The following is a 16,781-nucleotide window of genomic DNA, read 5'->3' as shown; positions in this document are numbered from 1 at the left end:
CCCCCGGCCCCGTCGGCTGCCCAGGTGTCTACAGCCTCCCTTCAGAACAGCTCAGAAGCACAGCGGGAGGCAGGGACGTAAGCCAACAGATTGGAAACTGGGTCCTCTCTGCAAAGACAGACGTTGCAATAAAAATCATTGAAGGAAATTAGTATTTAAATAGTTGAAGTGCCAATTACATGCTAATTACAAAGAGCCTGCCGACTTTGACCACAGCCAGAGAACTAGCAGAACAGAAAAGGGAAAAGTTATATTTGTCTCCGAAGCAGCATTAGGCCCTTAACCTATGTGTCCAATACAGAAAAATAAACACAGTTTCAGCTCTGTGCTCCTGAATTAGTACTTACCGCATTGCAAAGCCAGGTACTTGCAAATGGCATCAGTAATCCAAAGTGTTTTACAGTTGTAGGCATGCAACAGATTTTGACATATGGTTTAAATATAGGAGTGGCACAGAGGAGTTACAAACGGAGAATCCAAAATAACAGAGGAGATAGCTGCAGGTGTTGGAGGTCTTTATTGAGATTATAGCACAGATACACTTCTATATTTACCTTTCCACTTTTATACGATAGTTAAAAATGCTTGCTACAGTGCACATATAATTTAGTAACCGAGAAAATCCAAAACTTAACCGCAGTTCAAATAAATAAATAACCTAATGTTTAAGGTTTATATTTTAAAAAGTAAAAGGAACTGTACAATATGAAAATATAACAATACATAAACATTAGAATCTAAAGTTTTGTAGAAATAAAACTGCAATTTCCCATACATAAACAGTGCAAGAAATAAAATTCAGATAAGCTTCTCAACCAGGAATTTAAACAATTTAATTCTTAAATTATCATGCAGACATAGCGTTTTAAGCCATGCTGGTCTCCGTTACAGCATTAATGGTATCCCTTTTACTTGAAAAACTGATAGCCATTAAGCTCACTGTGACAACTGCTGCCAATCCACTCTTTTCTACAGTACATTATACACAGAGGTATTCTGTTGCATTCAAAAAGTAAAATATGTGTTTCTACAGAAAAAAAAAAAATCAATATTTTACTTTTTTCCCCTCCAACATGTTAGCTTGTTCAAAACAATGTCACATAGTAAAACCAGCAACATTTCACCCAGTTTAGATGAAAAGAAAAAAACCCACACTAGATAATGGACCATAATCAAGATGTAGTTACTGCCTAATCACCTTTAAAGTTCAGAATTTCTTACTATAAAAATTGAAATTGTGGAGATGTTATAAAGTTTGATCTCTAATTGAGAAGCGATGACTGTAACAGATCTGAAAAAACAGTGGAAGTAATATCTTTTATGTGCGTGGGTGGAACTAGTTACATACAGACTGGATTAAAGTGTTCAACTTAAGTGTCTATATAAAATTCTCATTGAGGCAAAGACCAAGGAATGCAATTAATACCAAACTGTAAACACGTCATTCATGTTACTTTGAGTGCACATCGACAACGTAAGAGTTCTCCTCATAGACTTTGGCAACAAGACTACAACAGGTCACAGCAGCATGAGTTCACATGGAAGACTGAAAGCACTGCAAAAGAATATACTAAAAACACCAAGACCTCCTAGAAACCAGAAAAATCTGTGAAAAATGCCTCTCCTCTTGGTAAGCTACTCTCCTGCTCAACTGCTGCTCTCTCAAACCCTAATTATTATTACTTTGTTTTTACAGTTCTATAGTCTCAGGTCTCTGTGCTTTAGCTGCATAGGTTGCCCTTGTTTGCACTCTAGCCATTGTAGGTCCAAAGGGTTACAGTTCTGTCTGCAGAAGACGACAAAAAGGAAAGATCTTGTGTATGCCATCTGCATTGAATAACTTTGTCCTTGTGCTCTCCTACCACCATAAGAGGCAGCTGCTTCGTGAGGTCCCCTACAGCAGAGGAACAGAAACCGTTAGTCATTTCATGAATTTATATCCCAGCTCTTTGGGGGTTTTTTGGGGTGGGTTTTTGTTTGTTTAGTGAAGCTTACGTATGTGTTTCACCTTATGAAGCATACTTAACACAAGGCCTCAGTGTTTTGGATTTTAGGGATTACTGGACACAGTATAACTTCAAAACACAGGTATTCAATTTTTAAAAAAATATGATTAAAAATTTAACAGTACAAGAAAATCAAGTTGATTAGGTATCTCTTACCTTCTCTCTTAACTCTTCACAATAAAAATAAGCATTATACTTTTTTTGTTTAAAGGTCAATTTTATGAAAGCTGCCTGAAAGCAATGGCCATCTCATCAGGCAACAGTGTTAATTAGTTCTTCTGTCATAACCAGACCCGCCCAAGATTTAGTTCATAGCCTACATTCTTAGCAACACAACTAGCCAATTGTGAACAGACACAATCACATTTGTATATGTTTCACACCCTTCAAAGCTCTACCATTTTTTCTTCCTTTAAACTGAAGCCTGACCTTTGAATGAAGTTCTCTTACAACTGCAATATTAAAAGCACCAAACTGAAAATTAACCTAGTATCCTTTGTAGTATGTTACCTTGCAAGTCTGTCACCTTTATTTTCATATCATATGATCCTGTGAGCAAGTAGTGTGCTCCTGGAGAGAAGCGAACAGAACGAACATCACTGGAATGAGGATGATAGTTCTGCACCATTCGTCCTCCTCGAATATCATACAACATACAGCTAGAGTCCTCTTGTCCTGTAGCCAGGAGACGACCACTAGGATCAACAGCTACTGAGGCTACAGCACTTCCTACAAGAGAAAAAACCCAAACACACATTACACTTAAGTCCATTTGTGCAACTAGCCAACCTTTTTTATTAAACAGAAGATACATTGTATAAGAATACTGAATGTTGCCCTTAAATTTAAGGTGAACATGTCTAGTACTATTATCTTAAAATGAGAAAATTTATGTTCTGGCACTTAAAATTCTGAAGCCATAGGTCACACTGGAATGGTAGCAAAGACACGATTAAAGCTGCATGAGAAAGTGTCTGTCTTGTGATGAAACACATGAAGTCACTCTTTATGAAAAGATGTAGAAAAATGCAAGGAATTCCCCCCTCCTCTTTCTAATTTATTGCCCTCCCCAAGGTTTCAAGAAACAAATCCAACCAAGTAGTTCCTAAGAATCCTTTTGCAGATTATTCTAGAGTATGTTGACAACTTGCAAAAATGGCTGCTCCTTCCCACCCCTTCCCTTGATTCTGAAACAGTTATCTTGTGTCTTGTTTCATTTTAATGTACTTGGAAGTGTCTGTTTGAAGGTCACAAGGCAAAGAACTAGCTAGCTTTTGAAAGGAAATGTTACTTAAAAAAAGCCACACACCACCAACACACAGGTGAAGATACCCTCACAACTTCTTTCTTTTAAAGCCAAGCCTCCATTCTGTGATATAAAAGACCCTTACGTTACTCTACACTACTCAGACATCTTTAAAATACATTTTTAATGCAAGAATGATCAGAAGCATAATAGCAAATTTTTACCTGTTCCATGAAACGTTGTTCCCACAACACGAACACAGCTTGGCACTCTCAGATCCCAGAATCTTACAGTTTTGTCTTGGGATCCAGATGCAATCATCCAGCCACTCCATGTATAAAGTGCTAGAATATGACCTGTGAACAAGATAACATCTTTATCTGAGCATTAATCAAACCATGAAATATTACAGTTCTAGTAATATTTTTGCATTCAGAGATTTAACATTCCTATGGAAAACCTGTACGTTGTATCATCTAAAATGCCAACAGCATAAAGCAATACCCAGTTTTGCATGTTCTCTGGAATGAGGCATGCACTCTCTCCATCAAATTAATAGCCAATATATCTAAAAAAAAAAACCACACACCCCCTGCCCAGATACCTCAAGAGCAATCTGAAGAGAAAAAAAGATTTGTGTAGAAAGAAAAACACAAAGACATTAAAAAACCCCAAACCAGCAACTTCATTAGAACACCATACATACCAGTGTGACCACTCAGCGCATGCAGGCCTTGTCCTCGCTGACAATCTGTTGTGTAAATATTACAGTCCCCTGCTCCAGCACTTATTAGAATAGCACCACCACTTTCTGGGCCTTCCATAAAAGCAAGGTCTCTGATTGTCCCATCGTGCATGCTGAACTCCAAATCTGGTCCTAAAATAATTGAAAAATGGAGGAACAAGATGAAGGAGGCTTCCTACAGTTCTTAAAGCTTTGCAAAAGGTATGTGGACCATCCTCACTCCCAATTCCAGCCCAGGTTTATAGAGCATATTTCTTCCTTTTTGTAAGCTATGGTAAACTAGAAAGGCTGTCTCTGCCAGGAGGGAAGGATCACTGAGAACACTGAACTACATAGGACAAGGTAGCCTAAGTTCAAAACAGAAAAGGTAAGAATAAAAATAAGAAAATCTATTAAACCTATAATCAATGTAATTTGAATGGTTTTGCCAAATACTGGACAAATAATTGAAAGTAAATGCACACACACACTACCTGTTGCATTACAAGTTTCTGCATTAAAAGGCAGTACTTTCACATATTTATCATTAGAACCAGTAGCTAACAGCTGTCCACAGGGACTCCAGGCTACACAGTAGATTGATCCTTTATGATGCTTGTTCCTTTTGAAGCGAACTACAGGTTGTTTCGGAGTATTATAAGCACTGGGGGGAGAAAAAAAGAAATATGCAATTTCATTTTATTTGTAAGGAAAACAATGTATTCTAAAATGAAAATACTGTTTTTCTATTATTTTAAGTAACATGAAATACATGTGACTGTTTGCATTGAAACATATACATGTGATCTAAGACAAAACAAAAGGATCTTCTTCATCCCATTTTTTCAGTTTTTCTTCATCTTCCCATTGTATTTGTGACTGGACATGCAAAAAGAACTTACACAATCCCTTCATCTATAAAGGGTTGATAGAGAAAATACAGTAATTACTAGCAACGTACAATGAAACCCAGAGTCCTAAATTTGTGGGATTTTTCTCTACATCCTTTATATTTCAACATCTTGATCCTGTGGCCACTTTTGTACGTGCTTGAGTTCAGTTAAGCAACAGTAGGTTAAGAAAGCTAGTAAGGCATGCACTATCTATGGTAGCACCCAGTACAGCTGGCATGGCTAAAGGCTGGGTCTGGGACTAAACTATCCGGCTGCAGATTGGAAAAATCCAGACACCTGAAAGAAGCAAGCAGAAGCCTGAGTAACCTCTATGTATGTGTGCAGGAAGGTGTTTCTCTTCCAGTTTTCCATGCACCAGATAAAACCCCTAACTGGGGATTGTGTTTGGTATGACAGCATAATTATATGACTGGGCTCCATATACTTGTGTTTGGGGCTGCTGTTGTGCCTAATAGTACTGGACAATAAAAACTGAGGCTTGCTGTTTTGTTGAAGAAGTTGTTGTCTATGCCATCCTTGCTGTTGGAATGAGTGGGACTCATCAAGCACTTGAAGTGGTTAAAGTATCAAGAAAAATGCTTCTGTGTTAACCCAACCTGGGAGACGCATAAAAATACTGCCCTGAATCAAGTACTGTCTCCTCTTTGGCCATTAAATAAACAACAACAAAAAACCCACAGACAACAAAAAGAAAAAACCTCATACATGTTCATCATTATGCAGCTCCATCACACATAGCAGTTACTTGGGAAGACAGACGCCATAACTCTGAATGTCTCCCTCTTCCTCCTCCTTCCCCCAGCTTTACATGCTGAGCACAGCTCCATACGGTCTGGGAAACCCCTCTGGTCAGCTGGGGTCAGCTGTCCCAGCCGTGCCCCCTCCCAGCTTCTTGTGCCCCCCCAGCCTACTCGCTGGTGGGGTGGGGTGAGAAGCAGGAAAGCCCCTGACCCTGTGTAAGCACTGCTCAGCAATAATGAAAACATCCCTGTGTTATCAACAGGGACAAATTCAAAACACAGCCCCATACTAGCTACTGTGAAGAAAACTAGCTCTATCCCAGCCCAAACCAGCACATTCTCCACCCCTGAAACTTTCTGCCAGACTCCAGGTAGGGCCATTCTCCCTGGTTGTGGTGTAGAGCACATTTGGCACCTGCATTGGATATTACTTGTTGAATAAAGTGACTCTCAAAGCTTCACTCATCTACTAGAATATCTAATACAGCAGTCTGTGCAAGAAAGACCCATTCACCATTGTATGTTAATGCAGAAATCTTCACAGCATCTAAACATGCCATACATTCTTATTTCTCAAACCAGATCAGCTTTACACATGGCTGAAATAAAAACTGAAATAGAGGAAACTGATGTACATTTCCTCTATTTCGATCGATTAATTTCCTACAATGTTACTTCTCTGTTCCCACAGCAGGAAGTAGTCAAGTGCTTAACTTCAGTAACATCAACAATAGAAACTCAACAAATTAAATTGCTGTTGAAAGAAACCATACTATAAATACTTGAACAAAAGAGGCAGAGAGAAAAAACAGAAGACAAACATCTAAATCTGTTTAAAAACTTTTGAGATAAACATGGCTTTAGTAAAGAATACTAAAATAAATCTACATGGAAAATAATTTTATTTTGTTGCCAGAGAGGAAATCATGACAGATTAGCCTAAATCAGGATCACCATTCAACACACACTATGGAGCTTCCTAAGTGGCCTAATGCACTCAGAGTTTGGATTCACAACATCTGTCCAGAAGCAGAGGCAGCAGCTAAGAATCACTGACTTTGTCCCGACATGGGAGCACCTGCCTAGCAGCACAGAGAGCACATGCTGCAAATCAGCTGTGTGGAACCACTGTGATTATTTGAGCAACATTTGCAGAATTGTAACATGGATCTATCAGTGTTTAATCTCAAACATGTGAAAAAAGCGCACTACTATTATACCTTTAGAGAAAGGAAAAAAACGCCCACACCAAAACCAACCTGTCCTGAATCATACATCAGTTTAAAGGACAATTTTAAAAACTTAAAAATCCCAACTAAACTGTGATGTACAATTAAACAACTGCCATTTACCAGATGTTCTATACAACTATAGTTTTTTGAAACACATGGAAAAATTTGAATGTGTGTCTAGACTCAGGCTGTTACAAAGTTTAGAGTACCTTTAAGATAATGTAATCTCTCTGCTGACTTGTTAATCCCATGATGAAATGTTTTTGGGACACTGTAAGCACAGTGAAAAAGACAGACAATAAAAGGAAGAAGTACGTGTTCAGAATTAAGGAAATCTCAGTATCCCCTTCATATCCAGATGCACTATGTCACTTGTCACAGCAGATCATGCACTGTAACTAGAGACTAAGGCCGCAGAGTCAATCTAACCTTTCCCAGTGGTTAGAATAAGTTGTGTGAGAGCAGAGTTAGCCAATAAGGTGTCCGTTCCACTGAGAATGTTTTGCATTGTTTACCAATTAAGAGAAGGCTGTCTGGGCCTCAAGCCCAGCAAGCCAGCTTGCATAGGCTATCAGAGAAATCAACTTTTTTTTTTTTGTTTCATACATTGCCAATAAGTATTTTGAAATCAAACTTCAAAGGCTGCCTTACTGATGATATATAAGGAGGAAAATAAAAAAACCGAAACATCAGATTACTTTTTGAACACTCTGGAAGCCTGAACATGAGTCCTAAACTGGTAAGGTGTCCCAGATAAAGTCACTGTCCATACTTGTAGCTCCTTCTGAAATTGTAAGGTTTTTAGATGTCTGCACTTTCCCCTATTCCAAGAAAAGAATGTAACTGGAGCAAAGACAAGGAGATGGTTATTGAGATGGCAGTATTTATTTCCAGGTGAAAAAAATATTTTTCCCCTACCTATTAAAAAAATGGGTGAAATGAAAACAGAAAAGATCAGGTGCACAGTAAAGTGCTTTTCCTGTCAAGGAACCAGAGTATCAGGAAAACAATGCTTATAGCAACAATGGGCCAACAGACATGCTCTGGCAAATTTTGCTGTAAAAGTTGAAGAAGGGTATTGCTTTCTCTACTGTCAAGTCTGTCCTCCTGCCAGAAACTGAACCTCATGAAACCCAACTTGTGCTGGCTTGGGAATTGACACTTTTACAGCTGGAATATCAAAACCAAAAGCGACCACAGTAAACACAGAAAAGCCCACTTGCTGAGACAAAAAGAACATTTCTATAAGGAAAGGTGTGGTATTGTGGCAATGCATCTTGCCAGTAATGGAAGAGAGCAAAAATGTAGCCCACAAATATACAGATTCTTCAGCAGATCATCTTATTTTTGTTTGGCAGTTCAGGTTTCTAGAGGAAAGCACTGCACTATTTACGACAACGAAAAAGGTATGAAATGTACAGATATCAGTAGGTACAGGAGAAAGGAGTGCTATGATCCAGAAAAATAAACTGTTATACAAGCTTTCTCACCTTGGGTCAATTACTTCTGGATAGGCACACACTCTCAAAGTTTTGGAGTTAGAGCCAACAGCATATAAACTCCCACTGGGATGAAAGGCTACAGCTCTGACAGCTTGTGTGTCTTCTAGAGTATTAATGCAAATGAACTGCTTTTTTGATTTGTCATCCTGTGTAAAAAGATAACAGTCAAATTAGGTTCTGCAGCATGAAACTGCACATTTAAAAGTGGATGTGACTGTTTTGCAGAATAATGTAAAACTATTGTACCAAAGTATTGGTAAGTAGCAGCACCAGGCTACACTACTCAAATTACAGATTTGTAAAACAATGCCTACTTCAGGTCAAGGAATAGCACACTTCAGAATGTTCTTTTCTTCAGCTCATTCGTATAGCTAACATTAGATTAGCATTTCTCATTCTCCCTTCAGGCTCCAACAGCTTTTGTTCTTCTAAACAGCCCATCTCAAACACATGATATTACAGTTTATTTCTGTGTAGACATGTTTGATCTGCGTGAAACTTGCAAGGGGAGCAAAGCTGCATTTTTACTGAAAACAGTCCAGTTCATAAACACAGTTTATAAAACAATTATAATACTAAACATAAGAATCAGCTTTTCACCCTGTAGATAACACAAAGTTATCATTAAATTATGCTAAGCTTTATTACATCATCCTCCAGGCAACTTCATCACCACCTTTCTAAAATTTTGATTTGTATTTATCTGATGCAGAAACTTTGGTATGCACTTATTGCAAAATTATTTCCCTAAAGTTGGACCATACTGACCGGAGTCCAACAATCAAAAATTTCAACCTGGAAAACACAAAACAATGGCTGTAAAAGACACCCGTTGGAACTTCTGTTGTACAAGAAGAAGCTGAGGGAGCTGGGACTGTTTGGCTTTGAGATCAGAAGGGCTTTCCAGGGAGTGTGTGTGTAAATCTCATCTGTGTACATAAATACCTGACAGGAGGAGAAAAGAAGATTGAGTGAAATTCTTAGCAGTGGTACCCAGTGAAAGGACAAGAGGCAATGGGCACAAATTGAAATACAGGAAATTCCATTTAAACTTCTTTGTTGTTTTAAAAACACTGTGAGGGTGGTCAGACATGGGAACAGGTTGTTCACAGAGGTTGTAGAGTCTCCATCCTTGGAGACAGTCAAAATCCAACTGGACCCAGCTCCAAGCAACCTGCTCTCACTGACTCTTCTTTAAGCAGTGGGTTTGGACTCACTCTCCAGACATTCCTTCTAGTCTCAAGAGTTCTGTGATTCCGTAGGTACTGCATCAACCAAAATTCATTCTAAATATCTACTAACAATGACAAGAAGTCACATATTCAAGATTAAATACTGAATCTTGTGAAAACATAAATTGTAAAGTACAATAAGAAAACACTCACCTCATCACCTCTTGTCCTAGTCAGATTCCCTGAAGAGTCTTCCAACTGTGGCTGAGTGACAGCATGTTCTGATACACTGCTTTGATTCGATGAAGAATTTAAATTCACAACAAGACAGAAAAAACAAAAGCAGGGACAGATTTGTTTAGAAGTATTTTTTGGACTCAAGTTCCTGTTTCAGTCATTCTCAGAACTGACTCATTTGTGTGGATGTTATGTGTGTCTGATTCTTTATCACTAAACTATAATTTTCACAAGGGGTTGCTGTTTTTGCAGTAACTCCAGGCATTGAACAAGTAAATGCAAGTTAAAAGTATTTGTTTTCAATCCATAACATATATACACACACGTGGAAGAACATTGTTGCTTTCAGGTCCGCACAACCTTTAGTTAACAGAAGAAATCCAGTTCCCACTCTGCCCTGCCTCTCTCTCCATCTAGTTTGTATTTCTTAAAAAAGCTTTCAGAAAGTTAGAACACCACAAACTAAACAAGAACTATAAGATGGAATAAAAAATGTGAAATTAAAAATAAGCACAAAATACAAACCATAACAAATAACCACTATTTCTCTGTCAAAAAAATTATAATCCCTATTAAAATATACAGAAAACACTGAGAATGAGCTAAATACCCCTATTCAAAGGCAAATTTATTTGATAGCTAAAAATAAATACAATCAGGTCCTCCCACAGTGGTAACTGAAGGATATTTCCAGTCCTGAACAGTCTCACATAACTTACGTTTGATTCCCCTGGACAGGTGACTCTTCAGGAAAGGGTATCTGATTAGCTGATCCATGCTTTCGAGGAGTGCTTGTATTAACATTTTGGCTATCCGTTGTTATCCTCTGGCTAGCATCTGAAGGTGGTGATGTAAAGTTACTTGCTGGACTGGTAGATGAATTCCCTTTGCTCCCATTACATTGCTGGCTAAGTGTTTGTACATCATTTCCAAGACTGTCCATACCTATATTTAGTTCTCCTAGCTTCTGGATAGATCTAATAACAAATGACAACAACAACAAAGCCCAAAACAGATTATTATAAGAACTTGAGGAGGGATAGGAATGGGCAGAGGGAGAAGCAGCAAAACCCCCCAACCTGTTAAGAAACTGTTCAGTAAGATTCTGCTGCTGGTCAGCTCCATCTTCTTGATTTACACCTCCTTCCAACAACATCTGCTGGTACAACTGTCGTTGTTGCTCTTTCTGTTCTAAGTGCTGCTGGTAACGTAGTCTTTGTCTGTAATATTCCTGAAACTGCTCTGTTGAATCACGAAGCTAAAAAGAAATGAGAATTACTGATTAAAATGAAAGAGTTAATTGCGGTATTTAACCTAAATTATTCACTTTCTAGTTTGTTATTTCAATACAGGCATCAAAAGGCCAGCAAATTCTCCTCTGAGGTGCAGCGCTTTTGTTCCTCCCTAAAACCAGATACAATTTACATATTAAAAAAAGGAAATTGCTGCCAGCCTGTGCTATTCACTGTTGAAGTAGTTTTGCCATAATTCAGATGACTCCTCTTTCCTACAAAACTTTCGTATTACTTAAGATCAAAATAAATAGGCGATTGGAAACTGATAAAAATCAGAAAACAATGTAAGCTACATGCCAAATTCCAAGTCACATTTTCACTACAAATTTAGTCTTTTCTACCACATTGACACCTATCTGCCATCAGTCTGCAGAGCCAATTTACCTCTCCCAGTAGCCAACCCTGGTCTACCCAAGTGTTACATCTTCCTTCTGAAATTGCACCGCCTTCTTAAGTTCCTTACTTTCTGGACCAAACACAAATACTTGAGCTTCCTTTCTCATAGTGTCTTCCTTTTTACATACATCTTTAGCTTCCCACAGCCAGCTCTCTAGAACTCACTGCACTTTAATCCAAGGTCAAACTATCAACAGTGAAGTGCCATGCATTTTCTAAAGACAACATCTGTAACTGTGGATTTACTAACTAGCACAAAAAAAGTAGTAAAAGAAAAAAATCTCGTAGGTGGGTTTCTTTGTTTTCACAAGTGACGTTTTTGTCATCTATTGATTGTAAGTTGTATTAATTAGTTCAGACAATTCATGCAGAGTATCTTTCTTTGTAACTCTGAGCCTTTACATTTCTTCTAAAACAAAAAATACCTTCATTATTATTTTGTGTTCTCTGACACAATAATCTTCTGCTTTACGATAGATTTCCTAGTGCTGTTGCATTTGTAAAACGTTTACCACCTTACGTTTCCTGAGATCCATACCTGCAATTTAGAAACTCCAAAGTTATCTTCAGAAGTCTACAAAGCATTCATTCTCTGCATTTCAAACGTGTGAACTATTCCCCAGTCACTGGGTTATAAACCTTCTAAGCAATAGGTATATTCTTGTCTACACTTCTTTCCATGACTGATTCTTGTTTGTTGCAATTGGATTCAATCCTTTGATACTTTGGATGCCACGTCATTATTACCCAAACTAACACCTAAACCTAAAGTATATTGCCCACATACTCTACTCGGGCTTCTAACTCAGTCCTTCCAGGAACACTGCAAAAATAAAGCTATGAAAAGAAACTTAAATTAATTTCTTACTTGCACAGGTATACACATATACCACTATGATGTGGAAAACAAAACAAAGTGAAATTGGACTGGGTACTGTATTCTTTTCTACTTCTGTACAGTAGTCTGGCCAACATCTTCAGCTATAGCACAGCATCTCCTGTCTTCATTCTCTCCTGTAAATTCTGCTTCCGGTTTTTTGCCTTCCAAAGCCTGCTCTGTTATAGAGCTAGCTAAGCTCTCTCCTCCCTCCCCTTATTGCCAATGTGCATACACAACGCTGTTGCAGCAGAGAAGTTACTCCGCAAAGTCCTGGAAGGGAGTCAAGCCCTCATGTTTGGAGGACTTTGTTAATCCTCCAGTGTGCCCCCGTTGCCTCACTCAAGTATCCAGAGTCTACAAGAATATAGCCCTGTCAAGACTAGACTGGTTTTCAGTACCATATAGGTGTCATAAGCCAAGACAAAGTTTACTTAAGAAAATCAAACTGGAGTCTGCAAACAAAACAGACTGCGTGCTCCATGTTAGTCATCGTTAATTAAGAGACAAATATTTAAAACTGAAAAAAGAATTGAGTAGGTGGCTGTTTTCATTGTTTCCTACTGAACTATTATTTCACTCCCCCCATATTGCTGCTAAAGGAGAAAAAAAAGGAAAAAAAGGATAGTGAAGGCACAAGCCTTGAAAGATGAATCCAAAAAGTTATGCTATTGGATTCTGAAGAACAAAGATACATTTACTAGGGAATTATCTGATTTTTATGTTCTCTGTGTTCTAGACAGAGAATAGCATAAGATGACCTTTGAAACTTGGTGTTAATAGCAAAAATTGCAGGCTACATGCCAAATTCCTTGCTAAAACACTAAGAGGATTCTTAAGCACTGTTTAATCTAACATTGCTGGCTTTGAGTTCTGCAAAGCCTTTTTTTTCTCCATGTTTAAGAAACACACAACAGTTTAGCATGCCTTCTCACATCAGCAGTGTTGCTAATCAGCTGCATTACCAACTCAGATGACAGCAGAACTTTATACAATGGGGAAAAAACAAAAGAGTAGTTTCCTGTACAAGATGGAATATGGTATTTTCACTATAGTAAAAAAAAAAAAGCAAAGCAACTCATTGTCATGCATGAAGCCCTCAACACAAAGGCAAATCATTATAAAGTGATTAGAACACAACTCAAAGGGCCTCATTATTTTTAAACAAACAACCACTACCTCATTTTTCTCTTGTTTGGCTGATCCCTGACTCTGTGCTCCATTAATTGGTTCATTTTCTGGAACTGAACTTTGGCACAAAGTCTCACTGCTGATGGGATGCTGTGGCTCCACGGGCGTATCACTTCTTGCAGCAACATGGAAAAGAGGAGAAGCTTAATTGAGAAAAAGTAAGAGTAGAAAATCCCCCAGTAAATAGAGAAAGATAACATTCTAGAGTAAAATATGATAATGCAAGGGTGCAAACTACTGAAGTCACATAAAACTGAGGGTATTGCTTAGGAAAAAAATCCCACTTGCAATGGGTTACACTAAACAAAACAAACCCCCTAACAAACAAAAAGCACAGTCCGTATGCTTTTTCCACACTTTTTCCAAAAAGCCTGACCATCACAGGACATCCAAATTCCATGTTTTCTATCCCTACACTGGAATTACATTCCCTTTAACTAACAAGTTATTCAAGATCTCCTGTTTTGAAAGCAATTATGTGCATGGAATGTATCAGATATACTATATGGCTAATGTCTTCTGTAAGATACTAATTTAATTAACACTACCAGTCTAAATTTTATCTATGCCTAACATCCATCAGCTTGAACATTCCTGAAAGTGGTATACATAAAAATGTTTAGATCATTTTTGCTACTCTTGTATTATACAAGTATTACGGTATGGAACACTTTCCAAAATGCTTTAGCAATCAGTAAGTGTGCAGAACACATTAAAGGCCTTGGATTCCTGTCTTCAGTCTTCTCAACTTAAAGCCCTCTTCACTCAGTGACTTGGAGCAAAGCTCTTTAAGAAGTTATTTTGAATATAACTAAAGTAACTTAACTGACTAAAAGACAAATAATTGCTTGCTGAATATAACTTATAAAAGAAATACCATATTTCTGTTATGTGCAAGAAGCAAGGCCCAGATCTATGTAAAGCTCAGCTTCCCAGCTTTCACCCTTGCAAATATTGCCATTTAAGTTGGACATGTAATTTGGAGTTGGATTTTTTTCTGAAAGATATAATGCCTTCTTGAAAACTATGTGTCTGGCCTCTTAACCTAATTCTAACCTTCAAGAGATGTATTAATTATGAAAAAACATGTTAAGATCTAACAAATTCATCTAACATCACATGCAAACGCCTATACAAAGAAAAACTGCAGCAATTTCCACTTTATTTAGCCCACAAGATAACTCTATTTGTGCAGAATTATTCCAGTACACTAAAATTGAAAAAGGAAACAAAAAACTTTTGAGAATCAGTTTTAACATTGGTCCCTGGGCTACATGCACAAATGTTAAAGTTTGTGCATACAGATGTGTAAAACTAGAGCATTCACAATTCATTAGTATCTTCAGGAGGCACACTTTGTAATAATGGATCTCAAGAGATACTTCTGCAACACTTAAGCCATCCACAAAAACTCCAGTTGTGAAGAGGCTGGTAAAACCAAAGATTTAAAGTGGATCATTTAGAATCAAACAAAATAGCTCCTTTCAAAATAAGCATTAAGAGAATGTATTAAGACATGCTAGTGCAAAAATTTCTGTTATTATTGGTGAACTGACATCAGTAGGTTTTTTTGTTTTTTTAATTGCCTTTAGTTACAGCTGGTCTTTACCTTAACACAAAACACAGAATATTGCTGTAAGGCAAAACTAACAGACTATGTCATCAATTATGGCCAGGATTGAACACCACACCACCACAGCCCTAAAAGTGTCCTCTGCGGGCCAGTGCACCCAAGTACAGTGCTAGTTACCCACCTGGTTCTAAGAGCCAAGAAAGCTGGCAGCTGCTTTCTAGAGAGGCATGGATATAACATTTAGAAAGGGGCAGAACTGCTGATCAAAATAAAGGCCAAGCAAAGCATGATGATAAGCTCTTAATGGGCAAGTATCATTTCTTCTAGTTACCAGGACTTTTCTCTCAGAAGGTAAAACACACAAAGTTTTGATACAGGTTTAGTTCTGAAGAAAGGAGAGAAGTCACCTTTGCAGCCTACATTGCATTAAAAGAAGTTATTAATAGCATTTACCACTATCGTAACCCAACTATTTCCAAGTCCAATATAAAACCCATAATACATTGAGCAGCCTTATTGAGATTTGGTTTGGAAAGTGATAAGTAAATATTTAAGCCAAACTACTATTGTTAAGTGTTAGAGAAACGCTGCAATGATGGCATATAGTCATTTCCATTGACTTCATTGGGACTACTTCTATATATAAATTTTTAAGTATACTTAACCATTTACAATGTCAGGACCAAAATTTACAGACACTTGAGAACAGAACGGGATGGGCAAAGAAGAGAGTTACAGCTATTCGACAGTCTCCATTTCATTCTCTGTCTGGAATGAAAGAATTCAGTAATACTGAACATAAGTCTTAGCTAGACTCTTATTATATAATTAGAGCATATTTGTGCTCTGTGCTAGGATTACTACTTTAAGAAAGTCCAGATTGAATCTATATTGCTCAAGACAAAATATAAAAATTTACTTTGATCACAAAAGCGTAAGGAAGAAAACCCCTTATATACAGAGTTTTAATTACAACAGAATTTAAACAATCAAATTATGTTTCAATGTTACAATTATGTTCAAAGTTACAGTGTGGGTAAGAACCCAGTAAGATAAAGTGCAACACAAGCCAAGGTAAAAATAAAGCTACAGTTGCACTTACCGCTCAGGTGACTCTTCAAAAATGCTGTGGCACTCAGTATTTTCAAGCATGAGGCTTCGGCTGAGATTCTGTACTCCTGGGTAATGGAAATTAGCAAAGGAGTGCGACATTGGAGAAGTTTTGGTCCCAAGGTCTGTGACTCGCTTATCATGATTTGTTAATCCACACGACAGCCCATCTAAGGCAGGGTTTAAGGAGCGGGTCATGTAAGCATCTGCTGACTGAGGCCGTCTCATTGGGGATGATGGATAAGGAGAGAGTTTGCTAATAAGAGGTGTCAAAAGATCAGCATATGCAGCTTTTGTAGGCTTGAGGAGTTTATCAACATGAATATTAAGCATCTTTTGTTCAAAAGCACAAGAAAAAACAGTAGCTGGCAGATTCTGCAGCCATGATAATAAGCTGAGGTCCAAATCATCACAGCCATTACCACACAAGAGATCAATGCCCAGCAATACTTCACTTTCTGTGATTTCTTCTCCTGTTGCTTTACTCTGACAGAATTCCACACAACATTCATAAAGCAATCCCTTCATTACAAGCTGAAATAAACGATTGTTACTTGCTTTGAAGC

At 37.8% G+C, this 16,781-nt stretch overlaps 1 protein-coding gene across 1 annotated transcript in view; it reads right to left on the bottom strand.

Moving 5' to 3' along the window:
- Window positions 1–1,224: 1,224 nt before the first annotated feature.
- Window positions 1,225–16,781, bottom strand: part of LOC104621825 (WD repeat-containing protein 47-like) — a 20,299-nt gene continuing 4,742 nt past the window's right edge. The window contains 11 exon segments of the mRNA XM_010288419.1: window positions 1,225–1,894; window positions 2,517–2,735; window positions 3,477–3,608; window positions 3,959–4,129; window positions 4,471–4,640; window positions 8,353–8,510; window positions 9,750–9,825; window positions 10,493–10,750; window positions 10,853–11,031; window positions 13,521–13,647; window positions 16,208–16,781. The exon segment at window positions 16,208–16,781 is cut by the window's right edge and continues 34 nt beyond it. Of these exon segments, the coding sequence (XP_010286721.1) occupies window positions 1,752–1,894; window positions 2,517–2,735; window positions 3,477–3,608; window positions 3,959–4,129; window positions 4,471–4,640; window positions 8,353–8,510; window positions 9,750–9,825; window positions 10,493–10,750; window positions 10,853–11,031; window positions 13,521–13,647; window positions 16,208–16,781 (2,207 nt within the window). The 3' untranslated portion in view covers window positions 1,225–1,751.

Source organism: Phaethon lepturus, unplaced genomic scaffold, assembly GCF_000687285.1.
Source record: "Phaethon lepturus isolate BGI_N335 unplaced genomic scaffold, ASM68728v1 scaffold54855, whole genome shotgun sequence".
NCBI lineage: Eukaryota > Metazoa > Chordata > Aves > Phaethontiformes > Phaethontidae > Phaethon > Phaethon lepturus.
The sequence above is the reverse complement of the archived record's forward strand: the minus strand, read 5'-3'. Positions and strand labels throughout refer to the sequence as shown.